General features: G+C 38.2%; 2 protein-coding genes and 1 pseudogene across 7 annotated transcripts in view; 2 read left to right on the forward strand and 1 right to left on the reverse strand.

The window, feature by feature from the left end:
- Positions 1–24,047, reverse strand: part of LOC138915393 (uncharacterized) — a 77,621-nt gene that overhangs the window by 24,159 nt on the left and 29,415 nt on the right. Inside the window, exons 3-5 of one of the 6 annotated variants that reach the window (XM_070221534.1) lie at positions 8,234–8,317; positions 6,643–6,751; positions 3,083–4,864 (exon numbers count right to left, since the gene is read on the reverse strand). The exons of 2 other annotated variants lie outside the window; for them this stretch is intronic. The gene's annotated coding sequence lies outside the window, so the exon portion shown is untranslated. Of the gene's footprint in view, positions 1–295; positions 4,865–6,642; positions 6,752–8,233; positions 8,318–24,047 lie in introns of those variants that run through there. 3 more of the 6 variants (XM_070221533.1, XM_070221535.1, XM_070221536.1) reach the window with 3 other exon arrangements.
- Positions 1–24,047, forward strand: part of LOC100067739 (short-chain dehydrogenase/reductase family 16C member 6) — a 45,884-nt gene that overhangs the window by 4,489 nt on the left and 17,348 nt on the right. Inside the window, exons 4-6 of the mRNA XM_001497709.4 lie at positions 4,119–4,250; positions 14,598–14,697; positions 15,152–15,296. Of these exons, the coding sequence (XP_001497759.2) occupies positions 4,119–4,250; positions 14,598–14,697; positions 15,152–15,296 (377 nt within the window). The remainder of the gene's footprint in view (positions 1–4,118; positions 4,251–14,597; positions 14,698–15,151; positions 15,297–24,047) is intronic.
- Positions 7,450–12,995, forward strand: LOC138915394 (proline-rich nuclear receptor coactivator 2-like; annotated as a pseudogene).

Genomic DNA, 24,047 nt, shown 5'->3' on the forward strand with positions numbered 1-24,047 from the left:
AACTCCCCCTGAGATCTCTAGGCACCTCTCGCTTGACTCTGTATGTCAGAAATCTCATTGTGTAGCTTCCAAAAAAGAGGCACAGAATAAAATAATGCATGTGGGAATTTGATGAGCCTTCTGAGCTGTTGCCCAGCTGGTTTTTTTGGTGACTTGTTTACCATTGGGAGTCAGTAGAAACTAACACTAGTCCTGGCTCTGCTGCTCATTGGTTGTGCAATTTTTACCAAGTCACCTGCGCTCTCTAGGTCCCTGATTCTTTATCGGTAAAGTGAAAAGATCAGACTAGACAATCTTCAAGATCACATCCAGCTTTAATTTGTCCATATTTTATGATTCTAACACATATCCATTATCATCACGGACTGAGGATCGAAAGGGTGTGAAGTATAGGATAGAAGCATTTAGCATATTTCTAGACTTAATTTCATCTTTGATTTAGCCTATTGATACTCATTCTAACTTCACACTAAATATTGATAAGTACTCTAATAGTAAGAGCTAACATTTATTGTGTAGTTACCAGTTACTCTAACAACAATGGTCAAGCTTTTGAGTAGAGTTTTACCCATATTACCTTGAGTGAGGTGTGGTGAAACCAGACACACAGATCAAGATAGGGAAACTGCAAAGAGTTTTACCGTTATGCTCACAGTTCCCTGGGGAGGACACAGCATGCCATGTAGGGCCACCAGCGGAAACACTTGGGTGGTCAGGAGGGCATTGGGGGAAAAAATGGACAACAACATTTATTCTGGTTTCTGCAGGTAGGAACAGGAGAGGCAGGGTCAGCAGGTTTAGGATTGACAATTTGAATCATTTCGGCAGGTTCTGGGGCATAGAGGTTGCCCCTCATTGTCTAGTACCTTAACAGGCAAGTGGGAAACGTTTATAGTAGCACATGGTGTGAGAACCCAAAAAGGGGTTGGGTTGTGGTCTTAAGCAGCTGCTCAAGAAAGGGAACTGACTGGCCTCTAGCCAAGGTCTCAAAACTGGGTGAAGATAAAACAAAACAAAAAGCAGCAAAAAACTATATTGCAGGGAGCTATTCTAAGCACTTTATACACATAATAACTCATTTAATCCACACAACACAGGCTTCTTGGGAGTATATCATTATTATCATCCCAATTTACAAATGAGGAAACTGAGGAACTGGGAGAATATGCAACTTGCCCAAGAATTAAAACTAGTGATAGGCAGAGCCAAAACTCAACGCAGGTAGCTTGAAGTCAAAGTCTGATCTCCCATCCACTGCCCTATGATTGGAAAGGGTGCTTACAATGCTGTTTGATAACAGAATCCCCAAGGGATTTTCCTTTCCTTTGGCAATCTGAGCTCCAAGTTTAGAATTCACTTACTTATTCATTCAAAAAATATTTATTGAATCTCTATTCTGTGACACCTACATTCTGAACCATCCTCTTCAGTTTTCCCCTTCATTTTCAACTGCCTCCTTCTTTGTTTGAGATCCCATAGGATTTGTTCTTTGCCATTCATCACCATATGAATATGGTATTACAGATCTCTAAGTGTATTTTAGAACAGATCAAGTGGAATCAAAGTTAGTTCTTATTTTGCAAAAGGGAAAGAAATAGAGCAGGAAAGAGTCACAGATAAATGTCTTTGGAGTAAGCTCCAAGAAGTAGTCTATCCAGCAGGGGGTCCAGTTCCAGTGCCACCACTGACGAGCCAGAGCAGGACTCCTGAAAAAGTCTGAAGCGTTATCACATATAATCTTCCTAATGAAGTAGGTACTATAACTTTGTCCATTTTACTGATGATGAACAGAGGCGGAGAGTGATTAAGGAACTTGACCAGGTCATAGAGCAGATAAGTGATGGAGGTGAGTTATGCCTCTTCCCACCCAGCATCAGAGCCCATGCTGCATCCCCAGACAGTTAGCAACGAATGGGTGAGCAATGAAAAGACTTCTTCATAATCCTCTTCCTTTGATCAAAAGTACTATACCTCCTGCACCTCCCCCCAATAAATCTTTCCTTCTTGTTTAAAATTTTCTTGCTGTCTAGTAAAAAGCCAGGCTGAAAAATTTAACCAAAAATTGTCTTTTCACCTTTTGAATGTATCTTAAACTTTTTTTCTTTTCTCACAGTCCTATAAACAGAATTATTTTAAGTCAACTACAGTACCTGCTTTTCTGTTTAGCTTCAATTACTCGTCAGCTCCCAAGAAACCCAAATACTAGCATTAGACTTTGCCAGAATTTCAGCAAACCATGGGCCTTACCCAAACCCCTGAAATTTGTGGGCGAGTTGAATAGCAATAACAACATTCTAAAGGGACAGAGTCATTAACTTCCCAAAATTCGTTTGAGGTGACATTCTCATCTCTACCATAGTAACTCAGTATACAAATAAATTGTTTTTGTTAGAATAACTAGCTTTACACCTTATTCCCAGATGTCCAGTTCCAAATCAGTTATGAATATTTATTACTGTGCATATGTGCACGTGCATACACCTGGGATTGGTTTGTTACAGCAACAACCATTTCAGCTACAGAGTAGTAAATTTGGGTGAAAGAGCTTTTGCTCCTTTGTGTGTGAATCCAAATTGGGTGTGAATCACTTATTTCTGTCAAAAGCTGTGGGTCTTTTGGCAAAATCTTAATTTCTCAGAGCTCTGTTTCCTCATCTATAAACTGGGATAATAATGCTTTCTCCAACTCTCAGAGTTGCAGTGAAAATTAAATCTCATTGCCTCAGTAAAGTTCCTCTTGGCTCTGGGGTCCTGAAGGCTCAGCTCTCCTTGAACAGCATGACAGTGACCGTGAGGTTTTGCTTAAGTATTCAAGAGTGTCTTACACCAAAGATTCCACCCTCGTCTTGGGCCAGGGTGCCACCCCCTCAATCAGTCTAAGATGGAACACTTCTTCATACTGTGTCCTTCATCAAGCCAATGAGATGTTCGTCTTCAAAAGTTAGCCTCTTCCAGATGTTTCCCTCAGTCTTGCCTCTCTCCAAAGTAGAGGCGTCTAATCCCTCAGCCCAACTCCAGCTCAGCAATACCAACCCTTCCTTTCAGAGCTTGTTCAACTCGACCACGTCGGGAGCAATACTGACCTAATGTCTCCCATTTGTATGCTCCAGAAGGCTCAACACAGGAGTGCCTGGACCAAGAATTAGAAAATCAGTCAAGGCAGGTAGTACTTAGTATTTCCTGTTCAGAAGCAAAGAAACAGACTATAGTATCAGTGCGAAAGATCCAGTTCAGGGCAACAAAACCACCAAATCATTGTTTCAGCATGCATCATGCTTTGCCCCCAGATCAGCTTTATCGATGTCACTTAGAAAGCCATAATTTGAGACAAAATGGTAGAACAGAGAAAAACAGGGTTTTTCTGGAGCATGCTTTCCTCTGAGGAGGGCTGGTGGTATGTTGTGGATTATGCAAATAGGCAAGGTGGCCAGTTCAGAAGGAAAGTGAAGGAAAACACTGAGGACACATCAGCGGTAGTGCAGCTGGGGGACTCAGGGGACCATGAGCCACAGACAGTAATTAGATTTGGGGAGGACTTTTGGACAGAAATGCACAGGCTCACAGAGGTCTCTGGGTAGTGGGTCAAACACATAAGTGTTTGGGATGTCTTCATGCCAAGCACTGGCCAGGCTCTAGGGGAGTGGTATGTGCTCCTGCCACTCAGCTCACATAAGCGTCAGGAAGAAGACACCTACAGAAGTAGCTGTCAGCCACACCATGCTGAGGAGAGACCTAACTGTCAGGTGAAGGAAGATGTTCAGAAGCCTTCAGGGAGACAGAATTGGACATGATGCGTACAACACATCATATGGCATTCCCAGCTAGCAGGAAAGGGTAGTCGCAAACAGAAATAGGAGGTAGAGAAAATATGTTGCAATTTTAGGTCACCTCTATACAAAAAAAATCAAGATTTTTAAAGCAAAACTGACAAATCAAGGTTTTTTATCTCAATATAATTGATCATAAAGTTACTTGAAAATTGCTAAATTTCTATGTGCAAGATAAAATACCTAGTTTTAAAGAAACTATCTGAATAAGAAAAAAAAATGATGATTGGGAAAAATAAATATCAAAAGGTAACACCTCCAATGAATTAATGTTTGCCTCACTTGTGTCCAGGTTAAAAAAGAAGTCGGTGACGTGACCATCCTCATTAACAACGCCGGAGTTGTCACAGGAAAGATGTTTCTCGACATTCCAGATGACATGGTGGAAAGAACATTTCTTTTAAATGTCCTCTCTCATTTCTGGGTAAATCTTTCTTCTTCATTTTCTTTTGTTGATGGATATGAAAATTCCATGTATTTCTGCAAACAGTCATTCAGCCACTTATGGGTAATGTACCATTTGTGAGTTTTCCACTGATAAACTAGTGGCTTGTCCTGCTCTCCAGGTTTCATCTAGCCAAATTCTCAGCTTTGTTTTTCCTATTCCTGCCCTATTCCAAATTCTCAGGGTAGGGCCTTTGTCTCTACCCTCTCTAGTTTGGTCCCAAGACTTATTAGGCTGTTCAGAAGTCTTCCTACCAAAACACAAACAGAATGTGACAGCCATTATACGAGAGAGATTTAATTTGTTCATGAGTGAAAGAGGATCTTGTGCAGAAAGACAGGGGCTATTTTTAGAGTGGTGGTTTATGTTCATGCATGACTTGGCATCACAACAAAGGAAACAACAGCAGGAGGAACAGTAATCATCAACATCTACTGAGCTCTTACTGTATACCAGGCTCCCTTCTAAGTTCTTTTCCTGCACATGGTAGCCATAGTGCTATTTCCATTCTTATTTTACAAATAAGGAAATTGAGGCTCAAAGGGTTTAAATGACTTACCCAGGTTGCTGCAACTGTAAGTGAAGGCCCACGCCTAAAGAAGGGATAAGTGAGAGAGAAGGAAAAACTCTTTACAGAGGAGAATTAGTAAATTTATAACTCAGGGGTGTCTTCTGGAGTGTCTAGACCAATGCTGTCCAGTAGAACCATCTGTGATGACGGGAATGTTCTTTTTCTGTGCTTCCCAATATGGTAGCCACTAGTCACATGGCTATCGAGCACTTGAATGTGGTTGGTGGAACTGAGGAACTAAACTTTTAATTTTATGTAATTTAATTCATTGAAATGTGTATTTAAATAGCCACATATGCCTAGAGGCTACCATCTTGGACAATACAACTCCAGAAAATAGATAGGAGGCCAAAGGAGACTTGAGTTACCAGGGGAATTTCCACCTAGACAGCTTAAACTTGAAGCAATAATGGAATTAAGAGGCACAAGTAGTGATAGGGCATGCAGGTGGCACAGGTGGCTGGAACCAGGGCCTCTGGAGCCATGGGGAAGGGAGGGAGAGGTAGGGCCTCAGTCCCCTGTGGCTCCAAGGATAGAACCTTGGAATGGGTTTGCTTTAGGTGTCCCAGGCTCCTCCTTCTTTCCGCTCAATGCTCCTATACCCACTCTCTGAGGCCCTCAGAACTGTTTCCTTGATCTTTCTTGGTCACTAGAACACCAATGGGCACGCCCACTGGAACCCAACAAAACTTTTTCAACCAATATTTAGTGAGCATCTAGAATAGTGCTTAACATACAGTAGATATTCCATAAACATTTGCAAAAATCACTGATTTCTTTCCCTCTCCAACTTTACCCCACTCCAAAACATTTTTGGGTAGGAGGAAATACCATCTTGGCCAAGAGAGCTAGGGTGCATCCATTTCTAATCACACCACTAATCTAAAAGCCATCCTTGATTCCTCCTTTCCCTTAACACCAATATCCTTGGCTCTCCCTACAAAACATGCTCAAGTGAAGTCATTTCTCTCCTTCTCTTCCGCCAGCCCTGAGTCCAAGCCATTGCCCCTCTCACCAGCAGCTCAACATGGCCTTCCATCCTCAACCCCAATGCCTTCTAACTGTCTTCAGACAGGAACAAAGTCATCTTTAAGCACCTTAACAAAATCACCTCATTCCCCTGCTCAAAAATGTTCAGAGGATTCCAAATACACTTAGAATAATATGCAGTTACCTACCATGGCCTGTAAGCCTCTACCTGACGTGGCCGTATCCTTCTCCATCTGTCGCCCATCTCTCATTTTCTTTACCTTCTGCTCACTTGCGGTACTCCAAGGATCCTAATAACACCCCAGAGCACATGGGGCTCTCTCCTACATGAGGCAAGCTCTCTGACAAGAATATTCTTCCTCCTGACTCTCACACAGTGGCTCCTTCTCATCCTTCAGGTCTCATGTAGTCTCTGAACTTGTACATTTATATCGTGTGTTTTATTCTGTTTTGCTTGATTCATTCACATACTTATAGTAAAAGGTATTAATAAACACACATAGCCCTCTTGTTGAATGTCAGCAAATCTTGAGAAAAATGATGTTGAGCAACCACTAAAACCAAAGAATCTAAAGATTATGGAAGGAATATTCATTTACCACTACAAAATTCCAAGGTTTTTTTATTTTTTACTGATCTTATTAGCTCCTGTATTTCCAGACTAGGGGACCAAAACCAAGAAATGTCTCCACCAAGGTTCACTCCTAGTATTTTTAACTATGACAGATTTCCTTTTTCTTGAGGTCCCTCAATCCCCGCCCCCCCCCCCCCAAGATTCCTGGCCTGCCAGGAAATGAACTTCCTTAATACCTGTAAGGCTGGGAGAGATCCTGTAAGTCTCAGTACAGGTATCAGTCCAGCTTCCTGAGAAGGCAGCTTGGTAGGCATTGCTTCCACAGACGAACTATAACCATTGTCCCTAAAAAGTGAGTTTGTCATACATGATTAAATGAAATTTATCCTTAGATAGGACACATCTGTGCTCTGGTTGCACTATCAATCTCCTCAATTATATCCTGGGAACAAGAATATCTGGCTCTAATTGGACCTATGATAATAAGCACATGGCCATGAAAGAGGAAGGATCTCAGTAATGGTCATTGTAATACAGTCATGCATTGCATAATGATGCTTCAGTCAACAACAGACCACGTATACAACAGTGGTCCCAGAAGATGAGTACCATGGAGCCTAGGTGTGTAGTAGGCTATACCATCTAGGTTTCTGAAAGTACGCTCTATGTTGTTCACACAACAAGGAAATTGCCTAACATTGCATTTCTCACAATATATCCCCAACATTAGGTGACACACGACTATAGAATCTGCCTACTGCCCTAAGTAGGTTTGTAAACAAGGGCAATTAATATCTTTCACATTATCTATAAAATGGCTTGATTGTTTAGGGATATATGGTGGTTAGAATAAGTAAATTTCATTCCATATATTTGTCTGAGCTTAAGATGACATTCATTAAGAAGACATTCATCTAAAACCCAAGTTCAGAACTAGAATTATCATCATCCTCATGTTCCTCTGGAGAGGTGTTAGTTTATAGTCCACGCTAAGATTCTCCATAAGGTATTTTTCCAGAATTCTGAAGGTAACAGTTGGAGTGAGATACATTTCCAAAAGAGTGTCATTGCAGGTTGCATAAGTATAGCTTCCCTAATTGAGGATTAGAAATAGATCAAGAAGAAAGGAAAAGGACTTCATATGCCCAACAGAAAATAGATCATTGATCACATTTAAATCTCCTCATTGATTCCGTAATCCACCCCTATACAGTTATTTGTGTTTTGCTGGTTCCTGGCCAGAGTCTGCTTTCATATTGTCAGCTGCTTCTGGACTAAAGAGGCCCTAGGGACCTGATTCAGTCCCTGCTGTGGCCTTACAAGTGTTCCCTCACAGTGGCAATGACAGCCCACACTGAAAAGCCTGTATCAACAGTCAACTCCTAGGTGCAGGCCTTTCCAGTGTGACTTTTAGTGAGTCCTGCTGTCCTGTCTTCCACAATACAAAGTTTCTGTCTTGTAGCACCACAGGCTTCAGGCAAGATGCAGGAAGCCTGGAAACTTCCTATTGATGACAAAACTGAATGGATCGGATTAATTTATTTGTTCTCAATTGAAGAAAGTATAAACCTCTATTGAGGTATAATCCACAACTATTTCATACAAATTTGGTTAATTTTTGCAGTGAGAGCACTGACAAATCTTTAGAGCCCCTCTCTCCATCCTGGCAAGTATACAATTGCTGATGAAACATATTTGTATTAATAAGCTTACTCGGGAAAGGTTGAGTTTTTCTTTTTGACTTGACAGGTCTTCCCCACATTTCCTCAAGGCAGATCCTAAAATAGTGTTAAGCTAATGAAGAAAGGTGGAGCATGCCAAATATACCTCATTGTTCCTAGCATCCCTGTTGCTGCTGATTCCATGTCATGGGTTTCAGCCAAGGGAAGAGGTCTTGTGTGCTTTAGTCACCTACAAAGTGCCAAAGATGACTCTGAATGCGGTAATACCTCCATAGTTTTATTTCTCTAAACAAAAGCATAGCTGAATGGTTATTGATATCTTAATAGCTAGAGTGACAATACAGTCTTTTTTAAACAAGCCTACAGAAGGTGACAGCATAATTAACAAGGAACCTAAGAGCTTTCAGACGTGACAAATTTTTGTTCTTTGTTTTAACAATTCAATAGTGTGACAAAAGTTAGCTAAAGGGCTCAGAATATTCTGACAAGCTAGGAATCTCCACTCTTGGGGCAGATTACAGGAGGGTAAACAATAGCCTTTTAATACCTTCTTTATAGCAGACTGAATATTCTAAGGCCAATTTTAAGCTACCAGGTCCCTCAGCTTTATCATACATACCTTTATTTTGCTTATTAATTTTAATATGCATTATATACATGTATAATCTTAAACATATAAAATATATATATAGCTACATAACAATATCATTTTTAGCTGTCAACCTAACTTCAAAATATAATTAACTTTATCACCCTGTTAGAAGATAAGGTGTATGCCACATGGAACTCACCTTCTCAATTTCAGCTTTACAACAAACAAGTCAAAACTGTGCTAAGAGGCTCCATACCTTTGCTCTGTGAATTTTTATTTCTTTTAAAACTTTATGGGGAACCAAAGATTTCCCATAAATTTACCCAACTTTAATATTATCCTAAAGCCTTCAAGCACTTACTTTGACACTAGAGGGTAATACGACCACTGGTGATATTAAAAGGTTGTCAAAAAGATGACATTGAAAAGTTGTAAAAGACAGTGCAACTAGACTAAGTCCAAACAATTTGCAAAAACTAAAGTTCAAAAACGTCAATCCTTTTCTGTGCTATAAAGTCACCATCTGTCATAATTCAATTTAACTGAACACAAATATTTGTATTCTTCATAACCTGAAATATTTTGTGGAAACAATGATAACTTATCTGACCCATAAGCAGGGTGAAAAAATTTAAGTTCACTAATCAGACTTTTCCATAAGAAAAATCAAGTCTTACATCAAATGCAATAAAATAAAATCAAGCAAATCCGATACTTGTTTGCATTAAACCCAACACATGATAAAACCAGGGGAAAATAGATATAGCTGTTTATCAAACAAGTTTCATTAGTTCACAGATTTCTCTTGATTATGAGTAATGTGTAAATCTGGACCCACAAATAGCTCTCTATTGAGTTCCCTGGTTAAAAATTCTTTACAAGTTTCATTAATACTTTTTTTTTTCTGGTGAGGAAGATTGTCCCTGAGCTAACACCTGTGCCAGTAGTCCTCTATTTTGTACGTGGGAAGCCACCACATCATGATGGGCAGTGTGTAGGGCTGCGCCTGGGATCCAAACCCGCAAACCCCAGGCTACCAAAGCATAGCATATGAACTTAACCACTACACCACCAGGCTGGCCCCATCATTAATACGTTTTTGATGACTAATTGCTCACTCAACACTTATTTGCATTCCTTTTTCTTCTTTTTAATGGTGGATATCTAGATAGTGAGAACAAATGATGAATTTCTGTGATAAATTCAATTTCCAGAATATTCAGGAAAAGCCCTGTACTGATACATAGCACTACAAACACAAACAGATCCTTGAAATACCTAGTCCCTTTCCCTCTTTGAAGGAAAACTTTCCTTAATTGGAATACAGAAAGCTGGCAGCAAATACATACACACACACATTTGAAAAAAAAACCCTCGTGGAGAAAAGTGAAAAAACTGAACCCCTGCAAGTGGTTAGCTCCCTGTGAGTAGATAACAGCATACACTGATCATTTTTTTAATTTCTCCAGTGTTCAGCCACATCACAAACTGCTATGCTACAGGCCTCTACTTTCTCTCTCTTTCATCTGGGGCATTTCGCTGCCCCAAACCATGAAATTTCTTATCAAAAGTAACACTGACATATATTTTCAATTCCGTTACTCAGGTTCACCTTCTTGAAAGTTTTAAAAACTTTCAGACGTTCATAGTGATGCTGCAGCTGGACCTCCACATCCAGGCTTTCCAGTCCCTAAATTCCATGAGGTCTACCAGATGATCACCCTAGAGATGCCCTCTGGGACCTAGCCAAATTCTTCACACACTTGTGTTGAAAGACAATAACTAACTCTTGCCATCTCCAACTAGCCTGTAGTCATGACTAACCAATGCAACAGGATTTTTTGTTTTAAAGATTTTATTTTTCCTTTTTCTCCCCAAAGACCTCCGGTATCTAGTTGCATATTTTTAGTTGTGAGTCCTTGTAGTTATGGCACCTGGGATGCCACCTCATCATGGCTCGACAAGCAGTGCCATGTCTGTGCCCAGGATCCGAACTGGCAAAACCCTGGGGCCACCAGAGCAGAGCGCAAGAACTTAACCACTAGGCCACAGGGCCGGCCCCACAACAGGATTTTTTAACTTGTAGATTTGAAAAACAAAGATGTCGTAACCACAAGAGACAGACGCATAAAATACCACCACACTTGGACATGAAATGTCAAAAGAAGCCAACTGTCTGCATTAGGAAGAAATTCACCAACCAGTTCAGCAGCTCTGAAACAAAGTTGGTAAGATCCAGAAGATCTTGGAAGCAAAGGTGACATTCTTTGATCCACTGGCTGATCTCTACTGTACAGGGTCCTTGTAGATAAGCACATTTCTCGGACTCCCTAAAACTCAACACAAAATTCTGACATTGTTAAAATCACATATCTCATAGAAACAGATGGTGAGCATTGTCTGTCAAGGTTTTATATAATTCATTTATGGGAGAACCAGCAGAATAACACAGCCGATAAATTGATAATATGTGGAATTTGAAATTATATACTCGATGAAAAAGAATGCTGAAATATGACCTCTTAACTCTTACCCCTAGGATTATCTTTTCTATTAGACAAAAAGAAAAATCACGTCTATTAGTTTTCTACATGTTAACCTCTAATTTTACAGGACTGTAAAATATCTGGGTCCTAATAATTCTTAGGCAATGTTATATTGCCTAGAGAGTTAGATAAACCTCAGGCAACATTATTAGAAAATGCTCTAGCATGTTGAAAGTCACGGAATCATCTCTTTGCCTTATTTCAAGTTTCGGATAATTATTTCTGAACAGAGATTAGATAAAAGAACCCAATATTGGGGGACAGAGGAATGGAAAAGTTTCCTGAGAGAAGCTAAGAAGCGCAGAGGGAGGGAACTGGGACTTTTTCACGGCATGGAGACTTAGAATACTGAATTAACTTCTTGCTTGAGGATGAATGAATGAATTTTCCAAAAATAGCTGAGAAAATATCGAAATTACGGTAAGCAATTCCAAACCACTTTATTCACCAGAGTGTGTTTTCCTTGCATTGAAATTCCTCTTTCCTGGAACAGTTTTTCTCATTCTGCCAATCCGTTAGAGTGAGAGGGAATCTTATTTACAGTAAAGCCAGGAAGGTGAATGTGATTCAATTTTAATACAAATGCTGAACACTACGTGGAAGAGCTCAGCATACTAGAAAAACCAGGTTTTAAGTTTTTTAGCAAACTATAAATGTGAAGTGATGATTTAATTCAATTAGTCTAGTTTACATAAAAGGAAGAACAAGCCAAACAATACCTCATAGATTAACACATAGTAAATTTTAAGATCCTTGAGAACAGTGACTACATGGTACTGGTGACTATTTGGTGCTGCCACAATTTAAAACATCAAAAGTGTTAAATAAGTTGGTAGAAGCAGAAGGAGGAGTTTGAGTCGGGACGCAGAGGCAACCAGCAGCTAGCTCCTTGGTGGTCATGGGCCTTGTTCGTTTTGGGCCTCCTTGCTCCCTGAGAGGGGAGGGGAGCTTCGCTGCCGAGTGGAGCCGCCACCGCCCAAGGCCCCAGCGTGAAGTCGCCAGGACTTCTCTCAAACTTGTGGGCTGGGGAGACTCAGATGTTGGCCTCAGCTCCTAGGCTGAACTCAGCGGATCGGCCCATGAAAACTTCTATATTGAGACAAAGGAAAGGATCCGTCAGAAAGCAACATCTGTTATCCCGGGCTTGGCAGCAAGAAAGAGGACAGGTAGTGGAAATCCTGCAATCTGAAAAGCAGACTGAAAGGTGACAAAGAAGCTGAAGATGGGTGGTGGAGAGAGGTAGAACATTCCAGCCCTCAATCTAGAAATGTTAGTAAGGACCAACAACAGCTTAATAGACAGAAGACCAGGGATCAGAATTCCCAGATGAAGATTGTTCGTAAGAAAAAAAAAGGGACATGCTTATAACTTCTCAGTAGTTGCATGGCAGGCCATGCAAAATGGGGGAAAGAACAAACATTTTCCAAATAATCCCTCTGGCTTCTCAAGTCTCAGCTTACTTTTTAAGTCTCAGAACTATGCTGGAGCCAAATTTAGTGAGCGGCCGTCACCAAGTGTTCTGCCTAAACCACCAAGCCGGTGGGTTCCTGTTTCTTTTTATCCTTCTGATAAGGAAATAGTGACATTTCAACTTAAAACTTTACTTAAAGTCTGGGTATAAAACAAGAAAAAGTACTAAGGTTTAATTTTAGTTACATTTAAGGGTAGTTGTCAGGTGTTTCAGACCAAATTCACTAGGGAATTAATCTATTTGTGTAAAACTGCTAATTAACATAGAAAACATAATTAGACTTCATCTCGTTTTGTACTGTGTGCACTGTGATGTAATGGTAATATCAGTGCAACTTAAAATATCTAAATTATTGATAATTGTACTTGATATTAACTATTCTCAATTGAGTAACTCTTAAGTGAAACCATTCGAGTTTAGATTTGGGGAACGATAAAGGAATCAACTCTTTGTGTTGCCTGTTGGAGGAAAATACTGATTCAAGATTATCATTCATGGATCAGTAGATTTACTTGTTGAAAGCTAGTGAATCTCATTATAAGCATCTAGTTAGGGCACACAGATTGAAAACTAGTTGAGTACTGGAAAGTTTAATGTCCTAGAAATACCCAAACCGGTAACATGCCAACAACCTGATGCACTGCCAAAAGAAAACGTGAATTTTTCTTAGAGTTACATTTTAGTAAACTGTACAGTGGTGAATGTGGAAGGAGCACTAGGGGCTATTTAGATGCGACAGTATATACCCCAGTGGCCCTGTTTCTTACAGACAGTGGGGGTAAGTGTTTGCCAACAAATGCACCAAAACAGTGTTTGTAGAAATAGTATTTGGTGGTCACTGAGTAGCTCTGAAAATACATTTTTTGTATTACAGCACTGCACAAGCTATTCTGACAGTGATCTGGCTGCAAATCATCCCTGCAAACCTTGCTTAAAGCGGGGAGCTGTATAATCTGAAAGTTTAAAGTACCTAGGAAAGAGCCATGCAAATACATGTAATAAACTTGTAGCATCTGTAAAGTTTTGTTGGCATTTATTCTACAAAAATAGAATATTTTAGTATGAATTTGCCAAATGTAAGACCATTGACTCTTTCTTATACTATGGCCTAATTTCAAAGGTCCAAAATAATTTGTTTTTAAAGTTTGCCCTTGTGCTAAAGTGCCAGTGATATGCATAGCTGATTTGGTTGTAAGCTATATTACAAAGTAAATCCTAGTGTAGTAAGTTTTATATAACTGAAAGGTTTTAAGCTGCTAAAACACTTCCTATTTTTAAGAGATTTGAAATTCAGTATGGGTCTATTTTTTCTTCCTTAAGCCCAAAGATTAACTATTAAAGGGTCCCTTCATTCTTAAAGATTCATTTTGGCTGTCAACAATTTTTGTAACCTATGATACAAGTATAGTTTACTGTACAATGGCAGTGTATTTTTGTCACCAATAAGTGCAACCCGGGGACTACTTATACAAAAGATGTAATTTCTTCCTTCAAACCTCGATCACATGTTTTGCCTCCTTTAAAGGTAAATGCTAAGTGTAACAGTTAACTCAATAGTAAAAGAATGTGTGTGGAGGGGTCAACTAAAAATGTCTGATTTTTTCTAATTTGGCAGCTTTTATTGTTATTTTTATGCAGAATGGCTAAGCTGTATTTCTCCAAATAAATTCAGATGAGATAATATTGCCCAAGTCAAATAATATCCTAAAGACAAGTTTATATAGTACTTACCATACATATACGAATTCGAAGCATGAAATTAAGTAAAATTGCTTTTCTCCTGCCTCCAAAAAAAGTGTTAAATAAATAGTAAATGAATCTGTAAAGTCATCAAATACTTGCTGGGCAAATAAAATAATAAACGAATGACATATTGACACACTCTATTTATATCTTCTAGACTTGTAAGGCTTTCCTTCCTTCCATGATCAAAGCTAACCATGGTCACTTAGTCTGTATTTCAAGTGCAGCAGGACTCGTTGGAGTTAGCGGGCTATCAGGTGAGTACTTCACTTCACCAAGTCCCTTTGTATTCTCCAGTCCACAGCACCCAGAAATTAGGACTCTTCCAAGGTACAGAGAACTCTTCCTGTGCCAAGGGGAAATCTCTGGAACATTTGGCTCTGTGTATATTGCCAGCATTCCTTTCCATTTCCCTCCTTAAAATGGCAGTGATAAAGGGAGAGAGTCTCTTCTATTTAAAAAACAAAGAGAAGAATGTGCCTGTTGGCTCATTAGTCTTCTTGGGTTAAGAGAAATTGAAATAATTTCCGTCTTGTTGTTGGATATATAGTGTGGAGATACAGGAGTAGAGCAGCCACAAAAATGACTTTAACAGTGATGCTTTGTCCCCAAGGATAAGCCGGAGAAAGGGGAGGGAATTTCGATTTTTAAAATAATTCCAAAAATTAACTTGTCAAATTCTATTACTAACAGCGCTTCACTTTATTTCAGATTATTGTGCCAGCAAATTCGCAGCTTTAGGCTTTGCAGAGTCTCTCTTCCTTGAATTAAATCTGGTAAAGAAAACTAAAATTAAAACCACCATCATTTGCCCATATTTCCTCAAAACTGGAATGTTTGAAGGTTGTACGACCAAGTAAGTGAACTCTTACGGTAATCTTTGCTCTTATAATAATCTTCCAATATGTGTGAATTACCGTCTGTTCATTTTGAAGTTTTGAAATATGGACAGTAAAACAAAAGAAATTATTTGAACGCCTAACTTAGTAAAAGAAAAAGTTCAATATGCATTGGATTGATGAATTTATTCAATTTAAAATAAAATATAGTAATGAAGTTTATGGTATGGTGAAATTGAAAACTAAATAGCTAGTCAGAATATCACAATATAACAGGAAAATTGGTAGTGAGAAGTTATTAAAATATTTAGGATTGCAGTGTTGAAAAGATAATTTCTTTCCTAAAAAGAATACTGAAGTAAAAATAATCCAAAAAATACAATATTTTGTAAGATTGATTAATACATGTGGGGAAGTATTGGGGGGTGATATTTTGCCATAAAAGTTACATTTGTTTAAACAGTACAAATGCGGATACAAATAAAATATGAGGGTTTTTACACAAAGGAGCCAATCAGTAGAGTATAGTGAAAAGTATAAACAGGATTTAGGGCAAGTGTAGACATTTGAATTACTAAAAAGAGGACTGACATGATCCAAATAACATAAATCAGCTGTATTTGCAGGAAAGAGAGACAGCCAACAAAAAAGGCTCTCTAAAAAGCAATGAGGCTATTCAGAGTCTAGTGAAACTACAAATTTACATAGAAAGCACCAAAACAGGAGGTGAAGAGTATAGAGGGAGAAAATCTCTCACAAAGAGACATCTATTAAGATGGTCAAAATTAGCAAAAACAATGGTCTACTTTCATTCTTTTGCATGCGGCTGTCCAGTTTTCTCAACACCATTTATCGAAAAGCCTTCCATTTCTCCATTGTATGTCATTGGCTCCCTTGTCAAAAATTAGGTGTCCATAAATGCGTGGGTTTATTTCTGGGCTTTCAATTCTGTTCTATTGATCTGTATGTCTGTTTTTGTGTCGGTACCATACTGTTTTGATTACTATAGCATTGTAGTATATTTTGAAATCAAGGAGTGTGAAATCTTCAGCTTTGTTCTTTTTTCTCAGGATTCTTTTAGCCATTCTGGGTCTTTTGTTGTTCCATATAAATTTTAGGATTTTTTGTTGTACTTCTGTGAAAAGTGTTGTTGGAACTTTGATAAGGATTGCATTGAATCTGTAGATTGCTTTAGGAAGTATGGACATTTTAACTGTTAATTCTTCCAATCCAAGAGCACAGAATATCCTTCCATTTCTTTGTGTCTTCTTCTATTTCTTTCAACAATGTTTTATAGTTTTCAGTGTACAAGTCTTTCACCTCTTTGCTTAAATTTATTCCTATTTTATTCTTTTTGTTGTGATTATAAATGGCATTATATTCTTAATTTCTCTTTCAGCTACTTTGTTGTTAGTGTATAAGAATGCACCTGATTTTTGTATGTTGACTTTGTACCCTGCAAGTTCACTATATTCATCAATTATTTTTAATAGTTTTTTGGTGGACTCAGAGTTTTTTACATATAAAATCATGTCATCTGCAAATAGTGACCATTTTACTTCTTCTTTTCCAATTTAGATCCCTTTTATTTCTTTTTCTTGCCTGATTGCTCTGGCTAGGACTTTGAATTACTGTGTTAAATAAGAGTGGTGAAAGTGGGCATCCTTGTCTTATTCCTGTTCTCAGAGGAATAGCTTTCAGTTTTTCACCATTGAGTATGATGTTAGCTGTGGTTTTGTCATATATGGTCATTATTATGTTGAGGTTCTTTCCTTCTACACCCATTTTATTCAGAGTTTTTATCATAAATGGATGCTGTATCTTGTTAAGTACTTTCTCTGTGTGTACTGAGAGGATCGTGTGATTTTTATTCTTCATTTTGTTAACGTAGTGTCTCATGTTGATTGATTAATGGATGTTGAAGCATCTCTGCATCCCTGGAATATATCCCACTTGATCATGGTGTATGCTCCTTTTAATGTACTGTTGTATTCGATTTGCTAATATTTTATTGAGGATTTTTGCATCTATGCTCATCAGTGATATTGGCCTATAATTTTCCCTTTTTCGTGTTGCTTTGTCTGGTTTTGGTATCAGGGTAATGCTAGCCTTGCAGAATGAGTTAGAAAGCTTCCCCTCCTCTTCAATATATTGAAAGAGTTTGAGAAGGATAGGTATTAAGTCTTCTTTGAATGTTTCATAGAATTCACCAGGGAAGATGTCTAGTCCTGGGCTTTTTGAGGGGGAAGGTTTTTGTTGTTGTTTCTTGCTGAGGAAGGTTTGCCCTAAGCTAACATCTGTTGCCAATCTTCCTCTTTTATTCTTTTTTTTAATGTGAGCTGCTCCCACAGCATGGCTGCTAACAGATGAGTGGCATAGGTCCACACGTGGGAACCGAACCCAGGCTGCCAAAGCAGAGCACGCCAAACTTAACCACTAGGCCACCAGGGCTGGCCCTTTTGCTGAGGTTCTTGATTACTGTTTCAATCTCCTTGCTAGTGATCAGTCTGTTCACATTTTCTTTCTTCTTTATTCAGTTTTGGGAGGTTGTACAATTCTAAGAAGTCATCCATTTTTTCTAGATTATCCAATTTGTTGGTATATAGCTGTTCATAGTATTCTTATAATGCTTTGTATTTCTGTGGTGTCCGTTACAATTTCTCCTCTTTCATTTCTGATATTATTTTTCTGAGCCTTCTTTTTTCTTGGTGTGTCTAACTAACAGTTTGTCGATTTCGTTTGTCTTTTCAAAGCACCAGCTCTTGGTTTCGCTGATTTTTCCTTTTTTATTTTTTTTAAGTCTCTATTTCATTTATTTCTGCTCCAATTTTCATTATTTCCTTCCTTTTAATAAGTTGGGGCTTCATTTGTTCTTCTCTTTCTAGTTCCTTTACATGTATTGTTAGATAGTTTATTTGAAGTTTTTCTTGTTTTTTGAGGTAGGCCTGTATTGCCATAAACCTCCTCTTAATTCTGCTTTTGCTGTATTCCGTAAATTTTGGCATGTTGTATTTTCATTTTCATTTGTCTCCAGGTACTTTTTGATTTCTCCTTTAATTTTTTCATTGACCCAATAGTTGTTCAGTAGCATTTTGTCTAATCTCCACATATTTATGGCTTTTCTAGTTTTCTTCTTATAGTTGATTTCTAGTTTCATACCTTTGTGGTCAGAAAAGATGCCTGGTATTATTTCAATCTTCTTTAATTTATTGAGACCTGTTTTGTGACCTAAACTGTGATCTGTCCTGGAGAACGTTCCATGTGCATTTGAAAAGAATGTGTATTCTGCCGTTTTTGCATGAAATGTTCTGTATATATCTACTAAGTCCATGTGGTTTAATGTGTCATGTAAGGCCAATGTTTCTTTATTGATCTTGTCTGAGTGATCTATCCATTGGTGTAAGTGGAGTGTTAACTCCCCTACTATTATTGTGTTACTGTCAATTTCTCGTTTTATTTCTGTTAATTATTGCTTTATATATTTAGGTGCTCCTGCGTTGAGTACATAGATATTTACAAGTGCTATGTCCTCTTGTTGGATTATTCCCTTTATCATTATGTAATACCCTTCTTTGTCTCTTGTTACAGCTTTTGTTTTAAAGTCTGTTTTGTCTGATACAAGCATTGCTACCCCAGCTTTCTTTTCATTTCCATTCACATCGGGTATCTTTTGCTATCCTGTCACTTTCAGTTTGTGAGTGTCTTTAGGTCTGAAGTGTGTCTCTTGTATGCAGCATGTATATGGGTCTTGTTGTTTCATCTGTTCACCCTGCATCTTTTGGTTGTAGCATTTAGTCCATTGACATTTAAAGTCAGTATTGATCACTAGGTACTTATTACCATTTTGTTTCTTTTTTTTCTGGGTGTTTTTGCAATTCTTCTCTGTTCTTTTCTTCTTCTCCTGCTTTCTTGCCTTATGATTTGTTGGCTTTCTTTAGTCTTATGTTTGGGTTCCTATTTCTTAACTTTTTGCGTATTTATTATAGGTTTCTGATTTTTCATTACCGTGAGGTTCACATATAATAACCTATGTAAAGAGCAATGTATGTTAAGTTGATAGTCTCTTAAGTTTGACCTCTTGCTAAAAGCCCTACACTTTTACTCCTCCCCCCACATTTATATGTTTTTTGATATCATATTTTACTTCTATTATTTTCATGTATTCCTTAACCTCTTATCATGGAAATAGATATTTTTAGTATTTTTGTCTTTTAACCTTTGTACTAGCTTTATTGGTGGTTGATCTACTACCTTTCTTGTATATTTCCCTTTACCAGTGATATTTTTCTTTGATAATTTTTCATTCCTATTTGTGGTGGTTTTTTTCCCACTTAAATAAGTCCCTTGAATATTTCTTTTAAGGCTGGTTTAGCGGTAACGAACTCCATTAGTTTTTGCTTGTCTGGAAAACTCTATTTCTCCCTCTGTTTTGAGTGATAACGTTGTTGGCTAGAGTATTTTTGCCTGTAGGTTTTTCCTTTCAGCACTTTGAATATACCATGCCACTCCCTTCTAGGCTATAAGGTTTCTGCTGTGAAGTTGGCTGATAGCCTTATGAGGTTTCCTTTGTATGTAATTTGTTTCTTTACTCTTGCAGATTTTAGGATTCTCTCTTTAATTCTTGACATTTTAATTATAAGGTCTTCGGTGGGCCTCTTTGAGTTCATACTATCTGGTGCTCTCTGTGTTTCCTGTACCTGGATATCTGTTTCCTTCCTCAGGTTCAGGAAGTTTTCAGTTATTATTTACTCAAATAGGTTCTCTGCTCCCTTTGTCTCTCTCTTCTCCTTCTGGGACATCTAGAATACAGATGTTCATAGGCTTGATGTTGTCCCAGAGGTCCCTTAGGCCATCCTCATTCTTTTCAATGCTTTTTTCTTTTTTCTGTTCAGCTTGGGGGATTTCCTCTACTTTTCTATCCAGCTCACTGATCCATTCTTCTGTGTCATCTGCTCTGCTGTTGAGTCCCTCTAGTGATTTTTCATTTCCATTATTGTATTCCTCAGTTCTGATTGGTTCTTTTCCATATTTTCCAATTCTTTATTGAAGTTCTCACTGCATTCATCTATTCTTCTCCCAAGATCAGTAAGCACCTTTATGACTATTAGTTTGTACTCTTTATCAGGTAGATTGTTTCTCTCTGTCTCATTTAGTTCTTGTTCTGAGGATTTGTCCTATTCCTTTATTTGGATCATATTCCTCTGTCTCCTCATTTTGCCTGCTTCTCTGTGCTTATATGCATGAGTTAGGTAGATCGGCCACATCTCCTGATCTTGGAAATGTGGCCTTATGTAAGAGATGCCTTATGGGGCCCAGAAACATGCTCCCCTCTCATCACCCATGCCAAACGTTCCAGGAGTGTCCCCTGTGTGGACCACTTATGCGCTTCTATTGTGGTGGGGTTGTTCTTGCTGCTGGTGCCTGGCCCCCAGGCCAGCTGGTTGTAAGGCTCAGATGTGTGCAGCTGCTACAGCAGCTTTATTGTGTGGGGCAAGTCCTGGCATGGCTGACTGTGAGGTTTAATAGCACACAACTACTGCTGTTTTGCTGTGAAGTGAGTCAGGCTCCCAGTGTGGCTGGTTGCTAGGCTCAGGGACTCACAATTGCTGCAGACCTCTGGTGGGGCTCTCTGCATCACATAGCTGTTGTCACACTCTCTCAGGAGAACAGACGGGTTGGGCTGGTCCCAGGCACAGCAGCACACAAGGATTTCAGGTGTTGTGAGGTGAAACAAATCCACTGTGTGGCTTTTTGAGATGGCCAACAGCACAAATCTGCTGTGGCCGACATGCCCCACTACCTGCAGAACCATATGCACACCATGTAGGCCCACACAAAGACTTGTACATAAATGTTCGTAGCACCATTATTCATAATATCCAAAAAGCGGAAACAACTCAAAAGTCCATCAACCAGTGAAGTGATAAATGTGGTACATCTGTACAATGAAGTATTATTAAGTCATTAAAAAAATGAAGTACTGATACATGCTACCACATGATGAACCTTGAAAACATTATGATACTTACAAGCCAAGCACAAAAGGCCACATATGGTATGATTCCATTTATATGAAATGTCCAGAATAGGCAAATCTACAGAGACAGAAAGTGGATTATTGGTTGTCAGGAACTGGAGGAAGGGCAAATGAGGAGTGATGGATAATGGATACAAAGTTTCTTTGGGGAGGGGTGAAAGAAGTCTGGAATTAGGCAGTGATGAACGACTTTCTGAATATAGTCATGTGCTGCATAACAATGTTTTGGTCAATGATGGGCCACATATATGTCAGTAGTCCCATAAGATTAGCACCATATACCCTAGGTATGTAGCAGGCTATACCATCTAGGTTTGTGTAAGTACACTACATGATGTTTGCACACTGACAAAATAGCCTAACTACACATTTCTTAGGACATATTCCCACCATTAAGTGACATGTGACTATGTTCTAAAAATCACTGAATTGTATATTTTAAAAGAGTGAATTTTATGGTGTATGAATCATATCTCAATAAAACTGTTATAAAAAATACAATGAGATAATTCTTCACAACAACTAGGATGGCTATAATAAAAAGGATAGATAATAACAATGTTAGTGAGGATATGAAAAAATTAGAACTCTCACACATTGCTGGTGAGATTGTAAACTGGTACAGCTGCTTTGGAAAATAGTTTGACAGTTCCTCAAAATGTTAAACATGGAATTACCACATGGCCTAGCAATTCCACTACTAGGGATATACCTAGAAGAAATGAAAACATACATCCCTACCAAAACTTGTACAAAAATGTTCATATAGCCTTATTCGTAACAGCTAAAAAGTGGAAGCAATCCAAATGTCCACAAACTAATGAATGAATAACCAAAATGTGACATATCCATACAGTGAAATATTTTATATGGTGAAATAATGCAGCAAAAAATCAACAAAAGCATTCTATGAGAAGCAATTGGCTACAACTGTCCCTCAGTATCCATAGAGGATCGGTTCAAGGACCCCTGTGGATACCCAAATCCACGGATGCTCAAAGCCATTATATAAAATGGTGTGTTATTTGCATATAACCTATGCACATCCTCCATATACTTTAAATCATCTCTAGATTACTTACAATACCTAATTTAATGTAAATGTTATGTAAATAGTTGTTATACTCTATTGTTTAGGAAATAATGACAAGAAAAAGTGCCTGTACATGTTCAGTACAGACACAACCATGGTAAGCCTTTCCATCTGCAGTTGGTTGAATCTGCAGATGAGCAACAGAGGGTTGACTATGCATGCAATTCACAATATTTTATTATTATTTGCAAATTTTACATTATAAATTCTTTATATAGATAAAATTTATAAGTTTATATATACACATAATGTATATGTGTGTGTATATATATATACAATGTACGTATATATATACATTTTTTTTTCAGTTTGATTTGTGCTAATTCCCTCATTTACAGAATTAGTGTGCCTTGTCTCTGATTGGCCAGGCCAACTGTTTAGACCATTTATTGTCGCAGTATTATTGCTAGTCCACTTTCCTCTTTTAACTGTCACAATAACTTCCAAACCTTGGCTGACTGCCTCTCCACTCAGGGTCAACATCTTTCATCATAAAGCACGCAAAGTGATTAAGCCTCAACACTTGGCAGCACAGAAGTCAAAGGACTTGTAGATTCATCCGCTTGTCCAGGTCCTTGCCTCACAGGCTGTCTGAACTCTTCTCCATCAGGGACCTTTTGTAGTAACAAGTGCTGAGCTTGTCTTTGGCATTGACTCAAGGCTAAGAACGAGATGAACACAGCTTTCTGAACTGCCTGGGAATACACACCCATCCTCCCACCCACCCGTGTTCTCCAATCCTAGTGTAAATCCAAGTAAGTCAGAAGGTGAAGTTTCTGTCTCATTTTACACCTTCCTGACTAGCCAGTAACATAAATATAGCTAATGGTAATACTTTTCTCATAATTATTGAGTATTGATCATTTTCCAGAGATTGTGCTAAGCACTTTTCAAGTGTCATCCCATTTAATTCTCACAACCATATAAAGTACACACACTATTATTACCTCCATTTTATAGGTGAGTGAACTGAGGTAAGGAGTTATGTGGTAACACACTCAAGGCCACATAAGCAAAAGAGCTGCATTCCAGATTTGCACCAAGGCAATCTGAATAGAGAGTCTGCTTAAATACCACGCTAAATATATAATATGTAAAAATAAAAGGCAAATAACAAATCGAGAGACAATATTTTCAATATATATAATAATTATCAGCCTTAGCATATAAAGAGATAGAAAGGATAGGAAGAGGCAGTTTATGACAGAATTATGAAAGCTAATAAGCACATAAGAAATCTCTACATAAATGAGTAAAGAGATTTCAATATGAAAATATAAAGTTTTACTGAGCATATTGGAAATATTTTTTTACAGTAATATATAGCATTGGCCAGTGTATAAGGAAAATTTCCACATTCATAAATCATGAGAATGTAAAGTGTTCTTCACTTTTGGAAGAGACTTGGCGTTAGAAATTGCCTATCTTTTGGCCCAACAACTTTATAATTAAGATTTTATCCCAAGGAAATAATTGTGGATGTGTATCGAGAATTATCTACAGAGATGATCATTGCAATACTGCTTTTTCCTCTCAGCTTTACTGAGATATAGTTGACATATAGCATTGCATTAGTTTAAGGTGTACGACATAATGATTTGATGTATGTTTATACTGCAAAAGGATTACCACAATAAG

This window comes from Equus caballus, chromosome 9, assembly GCF_041296265.1.
Source record: "Equus caballus isolate H_3958 breed thoroughbred chromosome 9, TB-T2T, whole genome shotgun sequence".
Taxonomy (NCBI): Eukaryota; Metazoa; Chordata; class Mammalia; order Perissodactyla; family Equidae; genus Equus; species Equus caballus.